Below are 25445 nucleotides of genomic sequence, written 5' to 3' on the forward strand. Positions count from 1 at the left end.
ATATAATAAATAATGGTTTGCAATACTATTTGTGTTAGTTTGAAAAATAAAATTTCTGATAAAACTGTATTTTTGGTCACACTGTCCACAGTCTTATCTAAATCTCTAGTCATGGCCCATTAACCTATTTTATGTTAGGGTTCACCAGGATCACTTTTACCCCAACAATGTTAAATTATTTGCTAGTGAAATGCAAGAAAATCTAAAATGATTGTCACTACATCTGTACAAAATTGATATGGTCAAATTACTAATAAAGAAGGATGAAGATAGCTGGTGAAGTTTGGAATAAATCTCCCTTGAAATTACATGTAATACTGGAAAAAATGGTTTTGTTGATGAAATTAAGCTGATTTGTTTTGGAAGAACAAATAAAGAAGGAACCTTTGCCTTTCCCTCTTGTTCTCCCCTCAATATATCTGGTCTGTAAAAGTTTCTGGACTCCTTTAATAGCTCTCTGGGAAAAAAAACTCTGCTCTGTCCTTGGCTTAGTTTGATGGAGTTATTTTTTGTAAGATATGCTAGAAGAAGTAGTGAAATTGTAACCACCATTGCTATACAGTGTGTTGTACTGTTTTTATTTGGTCAGCGTATTTACACAGTCAGTGAGGGTTTGGAATGGCATGGTGGACAGGCTCTCCTAAGGGATTTCTACTAAGAATGCATAAAACTGTTATATCTGAAAATGGAAGCCACTATTTTGGAGTTAAAATGAAAACTTAGGTCTCTGGTAAGTGAAAGGCAGGCTTGCAGGCTGATGCAGTGACTTCGATTTATACTTATTTAGACAAGAAATAGATCATCTGGAGTTTAGGTACCACTGTGTGAAATTTGTATATAGTTTCAGTATGTCATGAAAAGCAGGAATTTTTCAAAGTCTAACAAGAATGAGATTATTCATGAGAGTATCTTATAGAAAGTATTTTCTTGATTCATTTACAGAAACAAATTTAATTGTTTTGATACAGTTACTTTGTTAAAGAATGCTTTCTTTACAGGCTGCTGAGCTTTACATTTTTACATTCAGAAATATAATGCTGAATGTAATATTTCCTCTCTCTTCAAAGCTACATTCTTCTGCCTTGCTGGCATCTTTATTATTATTTTTTAAAGCTGGTTTTCCTGAGACAGTACTACAGATTATATCAAGATGTAGACAGGGTAACTAACCAGAAGCCTTTTCAACATAGCTGCCTTGGCTATTTCATATGCATATATCAAATCACTAATTTTCACTCAGCTACTCCTCCAAGTTTGAAATTAAATGGTCCTTCCTATGACTTCCAAGAGAACTGGGAAGTGGGTTTTCTTGGGTTTTTCAGCTGAGAAAGAAAGAAGTTTTGGTGAAATGCCCATTAAACTGTATATCAGTGTTGGTTAATAAATTAGACATTCTGCCTCATTCAGAGAATAAAACTGCTTAAGCACATCCCTTCCCAGGGAAAGACATTGGGTGACTTAATCTTGCATTTGGACTCTGCACATCTATTGCATGTGATGGCATGGGCTTGGTTCCTGACTAGTTTCTAAAATCTACCTTGACTGCAGCCTTGTATAGCTCACTGTAGGTGTTGGAGCACACATCCAGTTCGTGGAAAGCAGTGTCACACAACGTGTTATGCTTTGGTGACACTTCTGTCCATCTACGCTTTGAGAAGGTACTCGGCCTTCCTTAACATTGAAAATCCTTTCAGTCAGGGACTACTCCCATTATACTTCACCAAAAGCATGTTAGGCAAAATGTGTGTGGATTTGGGTGCCACAATATAAGAAAAATATGAAGTTATTAGAGTGTCCGAAGGAGTGTGAGGAGCATGGTGTAAGGTCTGGAGGTGAAGCTATATGAGGAGTGGCTGGGTCACTTGGTCTGTTCAGCCTGGAGGAGACTGAGGGGAAACCTCATTGCAGTCTACAACTTCCTCATGAAGGGAAGAGGAGGGGCAGACACTGATCTGTTCTCTGGTGGTCAGTGACAGGACCCGAGGGAATGGCCTGAAACTGTAACAGGAGGTGTAGGTTGGATATTAGGAAAAGGTTCTTCACCCAGGGTTGTTGGGCACTGGAACAGCTCCCCAGGGCAGTGGTCACAGCACCAAACCTGACAGAGTTCAGGAGGTGTTTGGACAATGCTCTTGGGCACATGAGGTCAGTCTTCGGACAAGGAAGTGAACTTTATGATCCTGATGGGTCCCTTCTAGCTCTGTATATTCTATGATTGTGTGATGTATATCAATGTATATGCACTATTTAAGATTTTTTTGTTAGGAAATGTAATATTGTGATTTTAAAATATGTTGTTTAATTAGAACATTGTTACTTTACTTACTTGTTTCAAGAACTGCAAAAGCACTAACACCCAGAGGACAGTAAAGATACCATTGTTCTCACTCCTTAGAAAAAGGGAAGTTAAATTCCTGAGTATAGTTATATATATAATGAAATATAGTTTTGTTTTATCTGTATTTAAAAATAAGCTGAAACTGTTCTTTTTGTTAATATCTGATGAAGGTAAGTCCTTACTAATTGCCATTTATTCATCTTGCTTTGTTTTAATGCATATCTAGAGACAAGCGAAGATTGTCATGAGTTTTATTTTAGAGAAGCTGACTTCTAAAAAGTGTGCTTTGCAGTTCTTGTTAATGCTTAAAATTATTATAGTTTAAAATCTGCCCTTCTACTTCAGAGGGAAGGTTCCTTAACGCTATTGACGACTAGTGTTTTGCTGGTTTCTGCTTAATTAATTATTAATGATCATTTACTGCATATGTAGCTCTTTCTTTTTTCAACTAAACTGATAATATTACAGGTTAAGAAATACTTTAGCTCATGCTAATAAAATAAAAAAGCCTTATCCTAAAGTATTCCAACAGTTTTAAAACAAATTCTTAATTTTAGATTGGTGAAGACCTGAAAAATGAATTGGCTAATGAGCTGAGTGTGTCAACTCCTGGCTTCAATATGTCTAAAGTAAAAGAACAAATGTTCTATAAGGTAAGTAGAAATTGCTGAGTCCCACAGATCTGCATTCATTCTCTCTCAGTTAAATGCAAAGTTACTAATTTTAAGTTTACCTAATAGTCACAATACATCCAAGTATCTTTAAGACTAATGAGAGTTTCTCTACTTCATATGAGTACCATGGTGGAGGGAGTGACTGGGAAAATGAAGGAAGCTTCAAACTACTATTGATGTCTTCTGTCCTTCTGTCTTCTGCCATCCCCTACTTTTGCCACAAAAATGATCTTAAGTTTTAATGTTTCCCAGACAAATGACTTAATTTACCTGCTGTCAGATTGTTCAGTATGGAGACATTGTCAAACATCTATTGCTGAAATTAGGGCCAGTCTGATTGTATTAGTGAGAAATTTGTTTTGCAAGAGAGCAAGGGGAGAGGAAAAAATTTGTAATGTGATCCACTGAGTCTTTGGAGTGAAGCTGGTTGGGTTCCAGATCAGCTAGCAGAACCTTTTGTATGTGGCTTATGTGAATCAAATATTCCCAGATGTTTGAAACAGAAATCCATTTTCAAGTATCAAACCAGTAAGTGATGCAAAGCTATGTAATTGGATCAATACTTGTAGACACAAACTTTGAAGTACTTTATTTTGCCGAGGTACGTGACTTTCTGTAAGCAAGCAATATTTTCCCCACCAAAATAATGATTAGCTATTCCTAAATCAAGATTTAATTTCAGAGTCTTTGAATTTTGTCTGGAGACAATGCTAAAAGACAGAAAATTACCTAAAGCTTTACTGGTCCATCTTGAATCTTAGGACTGTAAACATTACTGTTACTGTGTTATTTTCCTATTCCACAATGTGGGTTTTTCTTCCTTCTCAGGTTGGACTTGCTGATGCTGTGGATTTATTTAGAGCCAGAAAAGTATTTATTAAAGATGGTTTTGCCTATGTGCCATTTAAGGAGATTGATGTGATTGTTTTGAATCACTATAGAACAAAATTGTCTAAAGCACTGGCGGTAAGTCAGATGAAGTCTGATTTTCACAACTTTTGTATTGTTTGGCGACACTCCTGGACAACAGCCTTTTTGGGTTTAAAATGTATATGCTTCCATCTGGAGATTACCAGAAACCTTACTACAAGTACCGGTAGCACTGAAAAACATTGGTTGTGAGCTGAGTATCCATTAATTTAGCATATAATGTGCATTCTAAAGAAATTTGTGCTAGAGGAGTTTAGCAATTGTTTCACACAGAGATAGTAACGTGCCCTTTCATTCAGCATGTCAGCCCTGTGCACACAACTGTTTTTTCTACTGGTATCTATCTTTGCTCCTACAACATTTTGCAATAGTTTTTTGTTGGAGCAAGTGAAATAGCTGTGGATTTTTACTCCATGTTCTGTTGGTAAGAACTGAGATTAGCTCACTTGGTTAGAGCATGGTGCTAATAATGCCAATGTCATTAGTCATCATTCAGTCTCTGAACAGGTCACGAATTTAAGAGTTGGGCTTGAAGGTCCTTGTGGGTCCCTTTTAACCCTGAATATTCTATGAACTCAAATGAGGATAAGCCAGAGTATGTCAGGCAATGGTAAAGTTTTTGTTGTACAAACATTTGAGTTATCATATCTAGTTAGGACATCTGTGGTAAACACTGTATGTGAATGTCCTTCTGTTAGTAATTTGATCAGCTCAGGAATTGTTTCTTTTACAACATCTCTGAGACTCTTCACAGGGCTTAAAAATGGGTGATCATGCCTAATACACAAAATTTTAGTCCTAGAAAATGCAGCATTGAATAACATGAAGGCAGATAGGATTGCTTTTCAAAAATGTTTTCAAAACCTTGTATTGTTATGTTACATTAATGCCAAGGCTGACCACAAACATTTAGTAAACAAACAGTGGGAAGCAAAAATACATTCCTTTATCAAATTAGGAAATTAGCATACTGCAGTCTTATTTTGAATATAACTGGAGTCTGTGGAGTTACTTAATGTACAGTGAAAATCGTGATAGTCTTATATGAACATTTTCCTTGGAACTCTTTAACAGAACTGCAAGTAGAGATGCCTGTATTTGAGTTGATGCATAATGTTTTTGTTGAAAGCTGATAACACTTGTGTGGGATTTAAAAAGAATGAATGTATTCCACAGAAATGTGGCTAAATATGCACATTATCTGCATCTATTCAAAATACTTTTGAGAAGCTTTGTGAACATCTGAAATTTATGTCTTGTGTGAATTGCTGAGAAGTCTGAAAAACAGTAAGAACTGCAATGAGTAGGCCCTGACTTAGTTTGAAGAGAAATCTGAGAACACACACACCATCTCACATATTATTCATTTCACCTGGATTGCCTTCTTAAAGCCAATAACTGCTTTTTAGGAAAGATACTTTGTAGTCATGGTTTAGAAATTTGGACACTCATGACCTAGGAAAACTACCTTCTACAGAATTGTATTTGAAGTTATTGTGGTGCTTTGGGTTCACATTAGTCTTTTAATAGATAAGATTTGTTTATTAAAGTTCACCATGTTTTTGAGGTAAAGGATAAAAGATTAATGATTTCTGTCCTATTCCAAAGTTTCTAATTGAACTTGGGGGGGGGGGGTTGATTACTAAATTAGTTTGAGAAACTGTATTTAGTGAGCTGTTTCAGCTACTTTTAACATGTGCAGTGCACTGCTAAGAGATGCTAGGGATTATTGAGTCTTTGGAAATGAAGGCTAAAGTTCCAGCATGTTTTACAGAGCTCAGTCTAATGTTAACTCTGTTGCACCAGAGGCTTAATTGAAGTGTGGTACTTGGTAGCTGGTTACTTAATGTAGTTTTCAGTGGAACAAAGCTATAAACATCAATTACGTTTCAGTGGAACTGTAAAAATACACTTTTAAAGAAAGGATTGTGTATATATAAATCCAGAGGATAATCTTAACAATTGTCCTCAGCCATATCTGGAGTGAAAAGGCAGAAGTTACGACACAATAGCACAATTCAAGTATTGTTTGTGAAAAGTAGTTGTTGAAATACTGTTTGATCTAGGCCCAAGTTCTGCAAGTACAGCTGATTTAGCTGTGCTTTTTTAGGACATGGATGCTTTTTTAGTGTCTGCTGCAAAAGAGAAATCGGCCAAGAGAAATATGTTCATTTCAGGCGCTCTGGTGATACAGAGGTCTTCATGACTTTGCACAGAAGTTGTGCAACAAGGCCAGACTTAATTGAGAAGTAATAAAGCCTTGAACATCATCACTTGTTTTGTTATTTGTCTCTTAATGAATATATCTGATAACATTACCATTTTGGTAAGTGTTACTTTTATGTTCTTTTGGGAGTGTGTTTTAATTGTTTTGCAGCATCTGGGTGTTTGCACTTTGCTCTCAGCATTTTCTAGTGGACAATCCTTGTATTAGAATTTGAGAATTTAAGACTGTAATGGTGTGATAATCTGAATTAGGTTTATTCTATTTCTAAAGAAGGGGTTTGTAAAATTAGATTAAAAATTGTATTTTTTGTTAAAAATGTTGATGTCACTGGCTTAAAAACTGTCTGGATGGCTGGGTCTCAGCTGTGGTGGTGAATGGAGCCACATTCTGTTGATGTCTGGTCACTAGTGGTGTTCCCAGGGCTCAGTATTGGATCCAGTCCTGTTTAACATCTTTACTGATGCTCTAGATGAAGGAATCAAGTATACTCTTTGTAAATTCATGAATGTTATCAAGTTGGTTTGGAGTGTCATCTGCTGGAATCACACCTTCCTATGAAGGCTCTGCAGATCTGGATCTGGGCAGGCTGGATAGATGGGTGGAGTTGAGTGGTATGAGGTTCAACAAAGCCAAGTGCTGGATCCTGCACTTGGGTCACAACAGCCCCAGGCAGTGCCACAGGCTGGGGGCAGAGTGGCTGGAAAGCTGCCCTGCAGAAAAGCCCTGGGGGTCCTGGTTGACAGCCAGCTGAACATGATCCAGTGTGTGCCCAGCTGGCCAAGAAAGCCAGTGACACCCTGGACTGTACCAGCAATAGTGTGGCCAGCAGGCCCAGGGCAGGGATTGTCCCCCTGTACTCAGCATTGCTGAGGCCACACCTCAAGTCCTGTGTCCAGGTCTGGGCCTCTCAGTTCAAGAAGGACATTGCCCTTGTCTGGACACACCTCAACAGAGCCTGTGAAGGGTCTGCAGCACAAGTCTCATGAGGGGTGGCTAAGGGAGCTGGGGTTATTTAACCTGAAGAAACAGAAGCTCAGGGGAAACCTTATTGTTACCTACACCTGCCTGAAAGGAGGTTGTAGCAAAGCTGACCTCTGCTTCCAGGTGATTTGTGACAGGACAAGATGACAGCCTCAAGCTGCGCCAGGGGAGGTTCAGATTGGATAGTAGAAGGAATTTCTTCACTGAAGGGGTGATTAGGTATTGGAGTGGGATACCCAGGGAGATTGTGGAGTCACTGTCCCTGGAGGTGTTTCTAAGGAAAGACTGAACATGGCACTTGATGCCGTGGTCTGTTTGATGAAGTGGTGTTTGGTCATAGGTTAGACTTGATCATCTCACAGGTCTTTTGTAGCATAGTTGATTCTGCAGTTCTGTGACTGGGCAATACTTCTGGTTTTGACAAAATACCCTGGTTATAGATATTGGGGAGATGGTTTTTCAAGCATGTAGTTTCTTACAGCTCTCAGAGGCGCAATTTTTCAATGTTACAGCACCACAGTTTTCCAGTATGGGTTGTTTGTGCAGTATTATTATTTGTACTTGATCCATGTTTTGCTTTGTGGAGCTTATTTGGTGCTACTCTAAGTAGTCACATGTGCAGGTTTTTGGAAGGAGTTATGCCTAGGCAGGAATGATATTATGATGGCCTGCCCTGCCTTTTCCAGGCGCTCTGAAATTGTACACCTTATGGGAGTGTGCTTGTGCTAAAAATGCTCTTCCTAGGTCTCCTAAGCATTGAATAATTTGGGTGGTTGCCTAGCCTTGTTACATTGCTCACTACACTGCAGATGTATGTCACCATCCTGCATATTAGTGTAATTCTAGTTGGGGTTGTAAGGGAGGAATAGAATGAGAGTGAATTGATGTGTTGACTCTGAGCTTTGAAAGAACAGTAAATAATTCATAGCACTGACTTTTAAAAAAAGTTTTGTGTTGACACTGGCAGAAATTCAGTTCAGTCAGTTACACTTTAATCACTTACTAGTCAAGCCCATGAAGCATTCAAATGTTCTCTTTCATCATATAAAAACAAGTTTGACATCCCAACTGTGGCTATTTCTTGAGGCTTTATAATAAGAGGAGTTGATATTAGTCAAGCCTTCTTGGCAGTTCCAAGTACAACTGAAGATGTTAATTTTATATGTGAAATCAATACTGCAAAGGCCTTCTTTATGTATTCTCCGACTCATTTGATAGTACATAATTTCCTTGTGCCATTAATGATGATTAAACTGTAGAAAGCTTAAACATTTTCTGTAACATGTGAGCAGTAATGTTAGCTCAACAATTGTTTTATAATGTAACACAATTTAAATTCATAGAAGTTTGCTTAATGTTTTATTCATGAGGGTTTTGCTGCGTTTACACTAACATACAAAATTATGCATCTCATATTTGAGGGAAGTAGTTTTAAATTTTGATTTAAAAAAACCCAGAAGATTCAGCTTAGTGTCATGGCTCAGACACTAATCACAGACTTATATCAGAGCTATATTGGTCTCAGTACTGCACAAAAGGATTGCTCCAGAGAAATCTGAAGTGAGACAAAAGGGAGAGAGGATGGAAGAAGCAGCTGACACATGGACACAGGATGGAAGGAGGAACCCACACTGAAGCAGGTGGAGAGTCCTGAAGGAACCACAGCTTGTGAAGAATCCATGGCTAATTTAAGCATTTTTGTTTTCCTGAAGGACTGCATCCCATGGGAGAAAACTGATCCAGAGCAGGGGGGGTCCTGAGCAGGCAGGAGGTGTGGAGAGGAGCTGTTCCGGACCAGTCACAGCTGCCCCTGCTGCCCTGGGGGAGGTGTGGGAATCCTGGGGGAAGGGGCACAGTGCAGCTGATGAGAGAGGGAAGCAAAGGCCTTGCAAGCCTCATTTATCTCTGCTCCTCACTACCTGAGTCTAATTGACAGTAAATTACATTTATTTCCCTCACGCTGGGTCTGTTTCACTTGCAGTGGTAATTGTTTATCAATGTCCCTGTCTTTATCAGCATGGGAATTTTATCAGTGTGGGAATTTGGCCCTTAGGTTGGGGTGAGTTATCTGTGGCTGTTCTTCTAATGTTTTGTTGTGAGGCTTGTAGTTCTGCTGAGGTTGGATACTGGAGGAAAGGAGGCTCAGCACGCTGGTTCCAGCTCACGTAGCCATGTTAGCTCCTGTGTCTCCTGGGCTCTTTCTCTGAAAGCGCTCCCTGATAAATTCAAGATGTGGGGATCCTAGATACTGAAAAACCCGACTCTGGGATGCCTCCCAGCAGTGTTTGAATCAAATAGATTGAATCTTTGTCATTTTACCTTCATGAACATTGCATTCAGAAAATGCTTTGTCCTAAAGTTTTCGTGGTTTTTGAGCAATATATTTTAAAGCTATAAGCTGATGTTTGAGAATGTGTAAATATTCCTACTGTGTGAGTGCTTTTATGGTGTGTTGAAGAGTTTTATTTTACAAAGACTTATAATTATCTATGTTAGCTGTCATGGTTTGACGCTGGCACAATGCCAGCGCCCCATGAAAATACAACTTACCAATCAAATGCTGTGAAATGTGATCAAGAACAGAGCAAAGCAGGCCAAACTTAATAACAAAAGAAAAAGCTTTATTACACTACTACTACTACTACTATAAAAGGAAAAGAAAGGAAAGAAAAAAACACACAAAATTCGAAATGAAAACCTTCCAAAACATTTCTCCTCCCTCCACCCAACTCCACCAAACCCCAGCGAGACCCATTTGGATCCTTAATCAAGTTTTCACCCTTCAATATAATCAATACTGAGCCCATCGGGGAAGAGAGGAGTCCCCCTTGCAACCATAGACCCCCCCAGGAAACACAACTGCCACTTTTTGTGTTTCCAATGTCACACGTGGCACCGCCCAGACACACCGGCCAGTGTGACCCTCTTCTCTCCATGTCACAGTGCTCTCACCACCGGGCATGGACAGAGACTGCTTATAGGGCCCCTTTAAGGATGCTTTGCCAAGGACCACCAGGAACAACAGTCCAGTATCACAATTCGGGACTAGAGTCCCCCCCATTTTCCCCTGGGGCCGAGGGTCCAAAAGACAGAGATCGCCTTCTCTTCTTCCTGAAGATGGAGGGCATCCTCACACCCTCCTCAGCTCTCTCTCTGTCCACTCCAAAACTGGTAGTTGCTGCAGAAGGTCTCTTGGCCCACCAATGCATCCCCCTAAAATGCAGTCCCTCTTGAAAAGAAAGAGTGGTTCAGTCTATGGTAAACAAGCAGAGTCCAGCCAAAAAGCCACTCTATCATCTGCCCCCAACCTTCTTCTCTAAACATCTGAGGTTTCAAGCTGTCTCTCTTTTCTTCAAATTCAGGAGGAGTAATATTTCATAAAGCCTTCATTTCTCAGGAAGGGTTAAAAGTCCCAACTCCCAAGGATGGCTTGCTGCCCAGGCTCCAGCTCCCACAGCCCGGCTGGGCACCTTGCGGCCCCCCCGCTCTTCTCCTTCCCTGCGGCGAACTGCTGATAAAACCACCGAGTCTCTTTTTTCTCTCTTGGGAGAGAGAGAGACTCTGGGGGGGGAAACGGAGACATCCCAGATTTCTCCACCCTTCCATCTGCAGGGGGCCAGGTCTGATTGCATCCCCTCCACCCTTGGGCCTACCTCCACAGGCCGCATGGCTCCCCTCCCCCACCCAGCCCGGGCTGGGGGGGGGAGGTCCGTACCATGCGGTGACCGGAACCAAAGAAGGACGAGTCCTCCTGGGAATTCCGCTTTTAACCCCTCTGTGTTCTCAGAGGCGTGTCCACCTTCAATTGGTCACCCCAAGTGTCAGTATCTAAACCTGACCCCTGACTGGTGAACCTCTTCCTTCTAAAAAAAATTCTCTTCCCGTGTCAAACCATGACATTAGCATAACTGAGCCATAGACTTATTATATTGTTTTTAAATACTGCCCCTTTTTTTGCCTAGCAAATGAAGTAATAAAGTAATAACTCTGCTGGTCTCTGAATTACTGCAAAAAAAGTTGCTTTTGTGAAAACTCTTTGTCAGAACATAATATAACATCTTACTGTTTGCAAATCAAAATATAACCTAGAAATAGCACTAATTGATGCCATAAGAAATTAATTCCAATATTAATACATACAATCTTGATAGAGTGTTTTTCTTCCTAATTTAATACTAGCACTTTTTTACTTTGAATTATTATCTTGTGTAATCTGAAAAAATGTCTACAAATAAAATTGTTGGGTTTTGGAGGCTCACTGCAAAAGGAAGATCTTACTGGTGTTGTCTAATTTTATATATTTTTTCTTGATTCCTTTCCTGATTTGGCATGTAATCTTTTAAACAGTTAGAAATGGGAATCAAATAAGTTGCATTACTAATATTTGTAATGATTTGTCCTTTAAAATGAAATATTATTCAAACCTATATGGTATTTTGGTTGACTTATGCTATAGTTACAAAAAACCTCCTAATTCAGAAAAGTATCAGTATACATAGCACCATCTGTGAAACATTTTCTTCCTAAAATACCTCTATTTTTAAGCAGTAGAGCAGAAGGCTTTATGTGGTGGCATTAATGCTGAGAAAGTATGATTGATGATGGTTGTGTCACTTGAAATTCATTTCAGGTGTTGTGTTCCCAGTGTTAACTTAAAGTAATTCACTGTAACATAAATGGATGGTTTTTATAATATGTACATACAAGGTTAGTAAGGTAATAACTTAGGCAGTGTAAGGTAAAACATGATTACAGCAACATTTTCCTCTGAATCTCTCAGGGAAAGTTTGCAGTGAGAATTTTGCAGAGAAGCAGCTGGTCTTGGTTTCTGAGTATTACAAGGTCATTGTTTAAGGCACAGGTCAACTGAATAAAATGGTGATATTTTGAGTGGGAGAAGTGATATTCAGGGAAATTATTTAGAGAGAGTGTGTGTGTCAAGAGAAGACTGACGCTTGTGTGTGGACTTGTTACTGGACTTTGCTTTGTGGCTTTTTTTTTTGGCCATTGTCCCATTGCTATTTTCTAAAATACATCCTTCAGTGTTTTATCTCCTCTACTAATTGAAGTACATGTGTTCCTTCTAGAGACCACATAGATTGCTAGCATAAAGTAATTATGAATAATGTTAGAAGGCTAAATGAAATTTGGCTGTATTCAATATTTTTTCTTTATATTTTATTCTCTTGTCTTCTTGCATCTTTTATACCAAGTGTAAGAATTTGTTAAGTACAAAATTTGCAGCATAAACATTTGCTGTGGTCTCTACATAGTCCTGTCTAGTCTGATTTGTATGAAAATGCTTCAATCTTCAAATCCACATTGATTTTTCATCATAGTCAAGCTAACAAAACAAGATTTGCAGTACTTGAAGCATGTAGAAGGCTTGCCTAAGTAAGCTGTTCCCCAAATTTCAAAAAAAAATTGGAATTGAATATATTGATTGCAAGTGCAATTTTATTTCTTTGTTGTGTGGTAGATGTGATAACCTGAAAACTCGTTAGTTAATTTGGAACCTATTAAATGTAATTTATTAATATACTGGTAACAATAATTTGCAAAGTATGCACTTTAGTCAGTGAGAAGGAACTGTAATAGCATATGCAGTTGGTGAGTAAACAAAAGTCTGTATCTATCTGGAGTTAATTTCACCCACTGTACTCTGACTTAGCAAGTTTATGGAGCAAGCAAAAAGAAAGGGGTTCAATCACTAAAGATTGTGATGACTACTTCTCCAATTATGTGAGTCTTTTTCACACATTTTGCAATAAAATATGAAGAATGGCTGTTCTTAATAAAGTGTTATGATGTCCTATGCTGAGGAATGTACATTGCACATGTGACATTAGCATGTTTGCTGCCATTCCTACTAATGATAAAGATTGGCTGACCTTTGGGGAAGGGCTAAATTTTAAATCCTTTTTTCAGTAAGAAGGAAAAATTGGAAATGACTGTCAGTAGATAAAAATCAGACTTGAAATAAATTGAACACCTGGTATTCATCTCAGGTCTTGGCAGATTAACTTAGAGAATCTTTTTAGAGGTTGGAGCACTCCTTAAAGCAATGAGTGGCAGGCTAAAGTATGCACAAGTTTTATCTCAGCAATGCCTTTGCCAAGATGAGTTTAAAAAAAATTCTACTGTAAACTAATTTTAAAAAGCTCCACTAATTTTACTGATTACACAGCTGGAGTGTTTTGAACTCTTTTAAGAAACAAGTAGCAATATGCTTTTTGAACTTGCTGAATATTTATTTTCAGACTTCAAATATAGATTAAGTGAATATTTTTAGAAATGCTTATCACTGTCAGTGTTGTGGTAGCTAATTTCTGGGTGGCCTCATTGTATGACTTTCCATTTTACTGCAGTTTCCCAAAGGATATTTCATCTGTTAATGTATTGCTTCTTCAATTAATTGCTAATTTGCATACCTATGCTATAGAGGAAGTGGACTTTTTTGTAGTTCTTGTAAATGAAGATTATTTTTCAGAATAACTTTTTTCTGAATAATAGGGAAGTAGGGTATGTTTCAGAGGTTGTATGTTAGAACAGAATTTTTATAACAGAAAATATACCTGAAATATAGAAACATTGTTGGGGAAGATGAAACAAGAAAGCCTTATAAATATGATTGCCTGGCAAAAGATTTTGAGAATATAGAAACTATAAGTGAGATTGAAATGAAAGCAAGCTTTGAGATACCAAGCCTTAGTTACTGAACAACTGGAAAACAATGGTATGGCTGGCTGAAGGTAATCCCCTTTTGATGAAACAATACTCTCTGCTTGCAGACAGGTCCAAGGGTCAGAGCAGACCCTATTAGCTTGGCAGAAGGGGTTCAAAGAGTAGTTTTTAGGGTTTAAAATGTAACACAGTATGGCAGTGTCATGATTCTTATAGGCTGTATGTAAATGCTATAGGATTTGCATATTATTTGACTAGTTAGTGAAAATTAGAATATTCAGCACAGAAGAAAATTTATTGTATTGTAACTGGAACTTGGCTCTCTTACTCTTGCCCTCTCTTGCTCTTGGCCTCTCTCTCTCTTGCTCTTTCAGGCCTGCTCTGAGCTGCAGCTGGCAGCTCTAGGCAGGGCCCCTGCACCCACACCCTTTGTAATAAACTGCGTGTTCCAAGAGCTGACTTCAGAGATCGCTCGTCTCTGTCCGTCCCAACCGTCCTACCAACCAACACTCTGACAAACATAATTTAATTAGGCTGCAAATATGAGCTGGAGTAGTTTAACTTGGCTGTAGTAGCATTAGAATCCTGCCCCCCTCCCTTCCCAGCTGTGCCTTCATTTTGCACCTCTGGCTTGAAAAGAAGCAGGTCCCTACTTGGACAGTGACTTGTCTCCAGGAAAGCATCAGGTGCCTCTGCACTGCCTGTGCTCTGCTGCCAGGCTCCTACTGGATCGTCGCTTTCCTTTGAAAGTGGCCATTGACCTACCTGCCTCAGGAGTGTACTGCTGTAGCCCTGAATATTTTGACTGCAGGGATGTTTTAAATAAGGTAACCATTGACTTGGGCTTTCTTTTGATTGGATTTCCTGTTGGATTATTCCACAGGTCCTACATGAGTTATGTACGTTCGGTAGTGTCAACATACATAAATGTTTCTGTCATCTCATTGGTCTGATGATATCTGTGTGAGGGAAGAGACAGTAAAGTACCAAAATATAGATTTTTTTTGTAAAAATGGATTTTGGAAGGTGATTATGTATTTGGAAGTCTCCAGTTCTATGTGAAATTTTGTAAAATTTTGCATGTGCTTTGTAGATTTTTGCAGGGACACTGAATTAGCTGTCCAGTGTCTTGAGTTGTAGAAAGGCAGAAAATAAGGTGAAGTAGTGGGGAAAAACAGACCAATGAAGATACGCAGTTTTAATTTACATGTAGCTTGTGAAAGATCTTTTTGGCTGTAGTTTTTTTTTCTGTATTTATGTAAACAAATTCCTTTTTATGTAAATACTAGTGTTTCTCTGTTTGTAAGGATTGATGTTTAATTTAAATAATCTGTATTCTTGAACAAATATCAGAAAGCAAAGGTCTTTTTATTACCATCTGTTGCAAGTTAAGCAAAATGACCTGGTTCATTAATGACTGCAGCCTTTCTTATGTATGTTCACATGGAAAAAATGGATTAAATTTGGATGTACTGCTTAGAGCTTTAAGTAACAGAAAAACCAATGCATTTTCCCTGGAGTTTTTGTAGCTACGATGGCAAAGTGAGGTGAAGGTTGTTCTGTTACCGGATTTCTTAATCCCAAACATTATTTACGTTTCTTTGTACTCCATCCTTTTGATTTATAGACGATAGAAATAAAATTTTAAAAAATGAAAATCCCAACACATTCCCCCTTCCCCCCACCCTCCCCCTTTAAAACTGAAGTGTAAATCGGGAGAATTTTCTTTGGGGATGGTGGAAATGTAGAATTACTTTTTTTCAAAGTGAGAAGAATGCCACCAGTTGTCAGAGTGAATGGATAAAACTATTAATCACTTCTTACTCCAGATGACAGGCTTTTAAAGTAATTTTTGGAAGAGTTGAGTCTCCCAGGCAGTATTGTATAATGCTAGGCATGTGTCACCCCTTGCTGACAGACAGTAAATACTTGTTTTTCAATAAAAGTTCATGATAGCTCATATTGCAAAGGCAAGTAAATAAAAGAAATGTAATAGGAGGATGTAAATGAAAAAAGCACTATGAATTAATTTAGCATATATTTAAATTTAAAATCAGCCTCTTATCTGTCTCACATGATACATTTTGCTATGTTAGATACTTTAATAAGTGTGATTTCAAAGGCAAATTACACTATTTCCTTTGAAATGCGATTCTAAACTTTACTGAGATTCTTTCTCTATATTGTTGCTACTGAACAAATGAAAATCTTGGGGTGAATCTGCATATAAATTTGGTTCTCTGATGTTCCTGTCTAAGAAACAAAAGGCTTTGGAGAGCAGGCATCTTGATGCCTGTAGTTACCTTTTCTTTCTTCCCTGTCAGTGCTTTTATCACTCATAGTACAACCTGCCAATTTTAGACCAACCAGTTTTAAGTAGTAAATCCCGTTGGACTTTTGATCTTAAGTTATTTCAGAAATGAAGAGGGGAGTGTGGTGGATAATCTGATGATGTGCTTTTGTCAAAATTTAGGCTGGGGTATAATCCCTGGTTTTCATCATTAGAGCCCATTCTAGTGGAAGACTATTAGACACTTCTATTCATATATGTATTTTTCTTATGTTATAGGATAATTGCTGTTAGAGCCTGCAATAAGAACAGAGATGACTGAACTAATAATTAGAGAGGCAATAATAAAAATTTTTTCCAAGCTACATGTTTTTAAAACCAGCACCATGCTTAGATCTGTGACTTTGGGAATTTATAATGGCTCCAAGACAAGGGTAATTCTTATGAAGTCCACAACTGAGTACTCTGCTCTTAAGAGATTAGAAATTTTTCAGGCACGGATTTGGGATATTTGAATTCAGTTGGTGCAAGGGAGAATACATCATACAGGGCATGAGCATAAACCTGTGCTCTGCTAGATGTGGAATAGTGGAGAACGAAAGCTCCTGTCCTGCTCACTGCAGGGTGCTCTGCCAGAACTGCTGGAAATCTGTGCAGAAGCTGTGTGAGGGTCATTGTGAGCACTTCTTTCAGGTGGATAAGTTTTCCCCAGGCATGAATGCTATTATGAGCATAAGGATATGAGATATTTGAAAAAAAGAAATCAATTTTATTTTCTTTCATAACATCCTTTGCCTTTGTGACAGTGTCTACAAGCCAAAGAGGACATATCAGAAAAAGAAGCTGCTTTTGTTTTTGTGTGCGTTGCTTCTTTTTTCTTAATTTTTTTTTTTATTTTTAAGATGCGGCTCACCACAAAAATGTAATACTGTGTATAGCAAATGGTAACATACTCTCATCTGACAAGTGATTACTCTGAGCTCAGGATTAGTTCTTCAGCTTTTCTCCTTAGGTGGTTTTTTCCTGAATGTTGGGTAGGACTATTGAAATCTAAGTCACAGTCACCAAGATTTTCCCTGGTCACTGATGTGTGTTTCTTCAGCCATTTAAATAGCATAGCAAAAGCAGCCACAGTGGGATTATGTGATGCTGTTGCTTAAACTTTCAGTACAAGTGTAGCATTTTGGATTGAGTGTAGTTCATATAAGCAAACAGTAGTTTCAGTGTATGCTGGCAAAGTGCCCTGGCAGCAGAGAAGGTCAATAGTACCTTGGGCTGTATCAACAGAAGTGTAGCAGGTAGGTAGGGAAAACCAATTCCCCCTTTACTTTACACTTAATAGACCACATCTAGAATATTATGTGTAGTTTGGGGGCTCACAGCACAAGAAAGATGTTGATAAGTTTTGTAAAATTCTACCCTTTTGGTTTTCTCTGTGTGTCTGTACTGCCAAAGTTGAACCTCCTGCTTCCCAGATTTTCAGCTCTTTTCTGGAAGAGTTGTTCTCCAGTGAGTTTGCCATCATCCTGAACCATTTTGTCATAGGTGCAGGACTTCTCAGTTGTGCTTGGTGAATTTCAATTAACAATTAGTCACCTGAATTTCTCCTGCAGCCAAGGAATATGGTTGGCACAACACAAACCCAGGCAACACATGCAGTGTAGAACAGTCCAGGCCTGGCTTACTCAGGTTTACTGCAAATAGAATCTTTGGCTGCTTGCATTTAACAGTGTGCAGTGAGCTGGTTAGCATCACCCCAACCTTCCAACAGCTTTTCAGCCATCTAATTTAACCTGGACTATAAAGTTGCACCTTAAATGCAGGGATCCAGTATCAAAAGTCTTGTCAAAGCCAAGGCAAATGACATCCACTGTTCCTTACTCACAGATGTACTTGTTTTGGTGAAAGAAGGGAGCCATGTTGGTTAAAAACAAAGTAATTAAAAGTGCATTTCAAGAATTCTAAGCTCTGTGACTTTCCCAGGGTCTAGAGTGAGACTGCCTTGTTCCCCACTCATCCTTATTGCTCCCTCAGAAGATAGATAGAGGACTTGCCTTTAAGTCATCAGGATGCTCTCCTAATTAGAGTAGCCTTCCAGCAAAGGTGGAGAGTGGGTTCATAACTCCAGCTCTCAGTACCCTCAGGTACATCCTGTCAAGTTTCACAGACTTGGCATTAGAGGACATTTCTTGGTAGATCTCCTACTGAATCCTTTATGACTGCTTGATAGTTCTTTGCTTACTTAAATAATCTTTATAAGGTGTAAATGTCTGGAAATTTATCAGTAAAGATGAGAGAAAAATGTTAGAATTGCTCTCAAACTTGCATTTGTCTCTATTTGTGGCATTACTGTTAGAAGATGAAATACATAAGATCTAATTGATTTCTGTTGACTTTTGGAAATTTGGAAAGTCAATATGTAATACTCCTTTTTTTTTGTTTACTATGTCCTGTCACTTAGCAAACATAATGAAACTATGCACTTTAAATATTACATGGAAATGCTATAGCAATTAAAGTTCAGTGTCTGCATAATTGGACTCAAAAGTTTCCTGTATTTGCAGGACTCAAAGCATGGGAATTTAAAAACACTTTTGGATAGTTCTATCAGTTTTCAACTTAGATTTCCTTGCCTCCTGAAGTCTTTATTCAGCTCTTTAAAATGAGCTCTGCGAATGCACTGTTTTGTGTGTTGGGCTCAAATTAAAGGAAACTTTCAGAAAAGCAAGCTCAGGCAAATTACTAAAAAACAAATTCTGTGTATGAATTTTCTCTCTCTGAATGTTGCTGCACTTCCACAACTGGACATTTTACCTGCCGAGTGTGGAGTTTGGAGCGGCTTTCTCAGTTTCATGTTTTGTGAGCTGACTCTTTATGAGCTAGGGTGGCAGGTTTAGTTAGCTCTGCTCAGCACACGGGTGATGCAGTGGGGTCTGGGAGCCTGCCTCTGAGCCTGGCGTGGCTTAGGCAGTACCTGCCAGGCGTTTTCAGTGCAGGTGTGGCTTAGGCAGTACCTGCCAGGCGTTTTCAGTGCAGGTGTGGCTTAGGCAGTACCTGCCAGGCGTTTTCCCCGCGGGTGTGGCTAAGGCAGCACCTGCCGGGCGTTTTCCCTGTGGGTGTGGCTAAGGCAGTACCCGCCGGGCGTTTTCCCTGCGGGAAACTCAGCGTTTTCCCCGCGGCTGCAGCTCCGGGCACGGGCAGCGGAGGGCGCGGCGGGAGCGCCGGACGGGCGCTGGGGCGGCGCGGCCGGAGCCGCTGTGTGTTTGTCATCTCTAGCTCCATCTGTCACATCTGGTGCATTCACAGTTTCCAGGCTCCTGGGTAATATTTTGTTTTGTCCATGATGCTAGGACTATACAGGTTAATCTTGCAGTCGGTAGACTCTATTCCATAAGACTTAGCATCTGCTAAACCAAATACCTGACCATAAATGACCAATTACATTTTTCTTGTTTATTATTGTTTAGACTGTTTTGATTGATTTCTATGGTCAAATCGTTGTTCTTATTTTCTTTCCCTAGTGTTTTAGTTAATTTTCTTCCTGATGTCGTTGTATTTTTACTAAATGGACGCATGTTCCTTTTTTAATAATCTATATTAAAAGCTTTTTGTCATATTTAAAAGATGAGTGGTTCTTTATCTTTGAATATTTTTTACCAGCTAGTGTTGATCCTGGAAAATAATGCTATCTGGATTTACCAAAAAACCAGAAAACTGTTGCTCATTAACTTGCTACTCGTTTGTTTTGAAAACTGTTCCTGTTTGCCTGTCTTTTCAGCTTTCAGAGGTCATTGCTTGAACATTTCCATCAAGTCCTCTATAATCTGAAATACTGCAGATGTATCATCATCAGTGGACAGCTGGCTGTAAAAGTCATCCTGAGTTTAGCGTGTTGTTTTTTTGCCTTGATGTAGTTATATTCATCACACCTAACCATAATATTCTAGTTTAAGATCTCTGTGTTTGATTTTTCTTGCAAATATTGTGTACTGGATCTCTGTAGATACTGTTTTACTAGCTGGATATTTAGAGCATTGTCTTGCATTCAGTACTGTAAGAAGAGCACAGCCTATTCCTGGTACTCTGGAGCCACAGTGGCACAGGGGTTCTGTCACAGATTTTTATTCTTGTCAGCTATGAAATTGCATGTCAGGTTGCTTGTAGAAAATACATATTCCAGATTTTAGCTAATATCTCTAAGGTTATGTCTAAAACTTTTCAAGAAGAGAATGTAGCATCTGCAATCTTATTTCTCCTAGGCTTGTGTTCTACTTGAATTCTCTTCATTTTCAAATGTAGCTTATGTTGAGTTGTGTGTTCCCTGCCTGGCAGCAAATGCAATTCTTCAGCAAGCTTAAAAAAAGCAAACTACAATTCTACTATAGGCTGCAATAAAAGTAAATAAATAAAGCATGTTACTTATTCTTTGTAGAGCCACAGCCTTAAAAATGGTTATGCTAGGTGGTAAATGTGCAGCTTAGTGCAGAGGTAACAGAATTAGTGACACCTGGCTCTATTACCTTCCACAGCATGTCTGTGCTATGCCAAGCTGTGACTGAGAAGTAGATGAAAGTAGCAGCAGAGTACCATGCTAACATGATGATTTTATTCCTAGGTAAAGAATACCTGTCTCTGGGGGTATCTCTAGTGAAAGCTGTGTGTGTTTAGCACATGTGGAGGCATGTACATTCTGAAAATCATTCTGCATAATATGGCTTTTCTGCATGTGAACTTAAATGTAGTGCAAACATAGTTCAGATTTGCTTCTACTTCAGCTCACGTCTACCTGATTTAAATGGCAATATAAATTTAGGTTGTCTCACACTTCAGGAACAAGCTGAAACCCTGTTACTGTCTGTGTTCTAGCTGGTAAACCAATGAAGAAATAGAGGCTTGAGTAAAAAAATATATCAATTTGGAATGCCTCTGCAGTTGTCTGCTCTTGCAGCAAGATAAAGCAATAAAATAGCTTTGAAAAATATATGACACATTTTCTGACATAATTTGCCTGTAAGCAACGATTCCTATATAGCTCAGTTTTGCTGTTTTCCTCCTGTAAAAGCATTTCCTCCTGCAGTTTGCAATGGTCTTTCTCAAAATAATAAAACTAATAAGAGGCATAGTATTTCCTGAGTAGTAGAGATCTGACTTTATAAACCCTAACCCTGTTAGTGATACCTTCGCAGTAAAAATTCTTTTCTGTGTTTTCCTGGACTTGCCATTTTAAGCCTTGTTTGTGAAGTTTCATCTAGAATAATAGTGCTGTATACACTTGTGTACTGTGTTTAATTAAAAGTATAGTTTAATCAGCTCTTATGATCTGGTTATGCAGCATTAAATTAGTAGGCCCCACAACTGTTAAGAAACAGGCATCTGTTTAAAAACAACACAGATAGCTGAAGATACTTTGAGCACTTGTAAAGAATTTTTCATGCCTCTTGCTTACCATGGGCGCATGAAACTGCAGGCTTGTAAAGGGGAAGGACAGTGTCAGGTAAATTTACTTACTCTTCTTTTTAGAGAGATTTTGTTTATCTGCAAGATGAACTAAAAGATCTTTGGCATATCAAGTGCTTCTAAACCAACCTTAAAACTACACCGTAGTTAAAACAGGTATTCTAAGTTTCTCAAGCTAGTCCTAATGAATTATATTTTTCTTACAAAAAAAATAATTGCTCTTTGTTGATATATCTAACAGTGCATTTAAATGCTTGTAATGACTAACTAACAGAGTTTTTGATTTATAGGTGTATATATATACACAAATATAGTATTTTTATTCTTGTGTTTTATTTAAAACTTGAATCAAAAGAATATGTAATTTTAGGAAAATGAAACAGACATAAGTATTGTCACTGAATTTAGTATGCTGTTAATTAAAGTAGAAGATAGGTGTCACTGCTGTGGTCAGTCATTATGGAGAAGACATATTCACTTCAATATTTGAATATTAAAGTTCTGGATGTGTCATTCCTTAAGCAAGATTTGCCTCATTAATGAACCAAGGTGAATGGTGAGAATGGTTTATGTTTTTGTTGGCTTATTTTACCTTTTCATGTTACCCATCAATCCTGAGTACTTTTCTCAAAAAAGGTGAGGATTTACTCAGTCTTTTTTATATCAACTAAGTCATTAAAAATTCTCAGGAACACATAAGGAAGATTAAATCCAAACAGACTAATTCATTCCAACCTAGTTCATTCTGTGAACTTAAAGTTTATGGGGTTTTGATTGAGATTCCTGGGGCGGGGGGGGCGGTTTTGTGGATGATAGACTGTTATGTAAAGTTCTTTTGTTTTGAGTAGAGGGGGTTTTGTTTGATTCATTTTTTGGTGGGTGTGTTTAAGTGTACTTGGTTAACCATTAGGACTATATGAAAAATAGTTGCATTTTTATTGAAAACGTGGGAATTGACAGAATCTTCTTTCTGTTTATTTGGTGATATGCAAAAATGAAGCATGCTATTTTAAACATCTTTGCTGTGTTTTGGTTCAAAAAATACTTGAGATGTTTTTAGGATTTGAAATGTAATATTCGAGGTAATTAATGATGTTTTATGGAGATTTTCTTGCATCTAGACTTGACTGTTTAGCCTGGTATAACTTGTTTTCTGTTTCTGCCCAGAAGTCCTGATGGAATTCTGTGACTTTCCTTGCATGTTGCTTTTGATCTCTCTGGTCTCTTTTGGTCCCTTTGCTGCTTGTTTGGTGCAAGGTTGGCATGTCTTACTATCCAGTTGTATTTCCCTATTATTGAATATTATTGAAAATATTATTGAATATTATTGGTAATATTATTGAAAAATACTGATCTGGCCCGTGGTAGCTTCACACTGTTGAAAAGTGCTTTAGCAATGGTCAGCTCAAGAGCAAGACAAGTGCTCCCATACAATATTACTTTGTGCTTTAGATAAAGGGGCCTAGTTTGATGAAAACTGTGATCCTTGTCTTTATCCAAGTTTCAGACTGTCTCAGGCAAACAAAATTTTATAGTCCATTGCCTTCTTCATCTGGAGTACTTTATAGCTATAACATTCAGTGAAGAACAACTGAAGTGGCAATGGATGTCAGAAACAGAGCTGAAGTGGCTCTTTCTGAAAATAAGAGGTATTTGGCCTTACTTGGCAGAAAACAGCTTCTTGATAGATACTACAGATGAGCCAGTCATCTTTAATACTGCTTCACTGGTAGTAAATTTTCTGTACTTCTTGTTCATATATAGATTATATCATTGAAAAATATAGTAAAATATAAATAGTTGGCTAATTAAAAGCAAAAAAAAATACAATTGAAAAATCTGCATGACAATTTAGTATATCTTTTAGAGTGTATGGTTAAGAATATTGCAATCTCTTAAAACACTAAAAACACTACACGCTGGTTTTGATTTATTCTCTTCATTTTCCTTTCACCCTATACCGCTTTGTAGGGCTGGGTAATGAAATTGGGAATACAGGACTGAAACTGAGATTGGGGAGGAGGGTTACAGCAAGGTTGCATTTTGGTTTTTTGTCTTTGGTTTCCACCACCCAAATCTATTTTTATTGTCAATACATGAGCATTTCCCCAGGTTGAGTCTGTTTTGCCCATAATGGCAATTGATGAGTAATCCATGGGCTTACAGATCTATTTTCTCCCACCTTCCTGTTGAGGAGGGGAAGTATGTGAATGGCTGGGTGAGAGTTTGGTGCTTAGCCAAGGTCCACCCACCAAATGGTTCTATGACCAGCTCTCATGTTCTCTGAAGTAAAGAGAGTTACATCAAACAGATTTCCTCTTGTCAAGCTGTGGTTGGTACATGGACTCTGAGCAGGGCAGTCCCAGGAGGGGTCAGGTCTTGGCTGGTGGCTTGGCTTCTGTGCATAGTGGTTCCCTCTTGGGGTCAGCCTTTTGCAGTGTTCAGTGTTCATGGGTGAGTCACCTCCTGCTATTCAGGGCTGTTATTTTTTATTTACTTGCTGCATTCTAGTTTAGACACTTGGCATAAGCTGTCAGTGGCCTCCTTGGGGATGTTGTCTCTTTGACATTCTCTATGTCTAAAGCCCACCTGAGGTGCTGTCATTGGTTTGCATTTTGCCTCAATGTAAGAATGCAAAGCTCTTATGAGTTCATCCATTCTTCTTGTTTTTGTCCTGCCTGTGCCTAAACCATTAGAAACAGGCAGATGTTATTTTCCAGGCAAGCTTACACCTGTGCTTTTCTCATTTTACCAGTGTATACTGGTATCATCTAAGCTAGAGCTGGACAAATGTAGCCAAATTCCTATCTTCTGAGTGACACTTCGAAGCAGACCTGGACAATACACAGTTATTTCTGTCACTTCTTGAAGGCATTAGGAAGAGAAAGTTTGAATAAAGGAAGATAAGGATGTTTTGTTGCATGTGTTTTTCTATTGTGATTCAGTGAGTTGACCTTAAAGAAAAGAGATAATATTTTAGATAAATAATTTCTCATTTAACTTTGCTTTCTATAACAACATTCTATATAAGCTGAGGAGTGATTTTGAAAAACAATATGATTTTCCCAACCTTAGTAACCTTATTGTCCCAGATAATTTTCCTCCTGCTTCCTTCCTCACGCTTAGTCATAGTACAGTTACACGTTGTGTGAAAATAAGCTAATTTTCTTATGCAAAATGGACAATGGGCTTTCACATGACTTTCAGTAACCAGTAGAGAAAGTGTTGTAAAAATCAAAATTAAAACAACTGAGCAGGTTTGGAATCTGTGTTTTTACGGTCATAAGGGTGATGCGATATGCTGAGTGCTGTAGGAGGTGTGCTTAGTAGGACTTGTGAACACTGTTTCAAGAAATAACAAAGTAGCTAATGGGTATATATTAAAAAAATGTCACTCAGTTCACCTGGTCCCAGTTTAGTGAGGGCTTTGGATCCATTTTGGTGTCCAAGGGTTATGCCAAACAAGTCTGCAAAAAAATTAGTAAGCTGACTTTCACTGGTAAGTGGTGTTTTAATTTTTATTTGCTGTTGCTATGCTGATAAACTACCCAGAACATGACTGGTATGATATGTACTTAGATCTAGTAACTTCTAACTTTTGATTTGTTCTATACTATATTTAACAATGGCTTTGCTGGGCTGTGTAGAAAGCAGCTTTTTATGTACTTTATGTACGCTTTCTCTACATGGGTTATTTTCTGTTATGAGAGCATGCTACAAGTAATTGTGAGCTTAGAGATCCTTTAGGGCTTTATAATTACTCAGCAGCCATAGTGAAACAGATTTGATGCTAGCAGCAAGAGTTCCTTGGCTAATATAAATACTTGAACTACTGATTGCGGCCTCTGATCCTCTGCCAGTAGT

General features: G+C 38.4%; 1 protein-coding gene across 2 annotated transcripts in view; it reads left to right on the plus strand.

Annotated features, from left to right (window-relative positions):
* Positions 1-25445, plus strand: part of PRIM2 (DNA primase subunit 2) — a 90395-nt gene that overhangs the window by 19340 nt on the left and 45610 nt on the right. The window contains exons 5-6 of one of the 2 annotated variants that reach the window (XM_002194286.6): positions 2896-2991; positions 3841-3978. The exons of the other annotated variant lie outside the window; for it this stretch is intronic. Coding sequence (XP_002194322.3) covers positions 2896-2991; positions 3841-3978 — 234 coding nt within the window. The remainder of the gene's footprint in view (positions 1-2895; positions 2992-3840; positions 3979-25445) is intronic. 2 annotated transcript variants of the gene reach the window in all.

This window comes from Taeniopygia guttata, chromosome 3 (assembly GCF_048771995.1).
Source record: "Taeniopygia guttata chromosome 3, bTaeGut7.mat, whole genome shotgun sequence".
Classification (NCBI taxonomy): Eukaryota; Metazoa; Chordata; class Aves; order Passeriformes; family Estrildidae; genus Taeniopygia; species Taeniopygia guttata.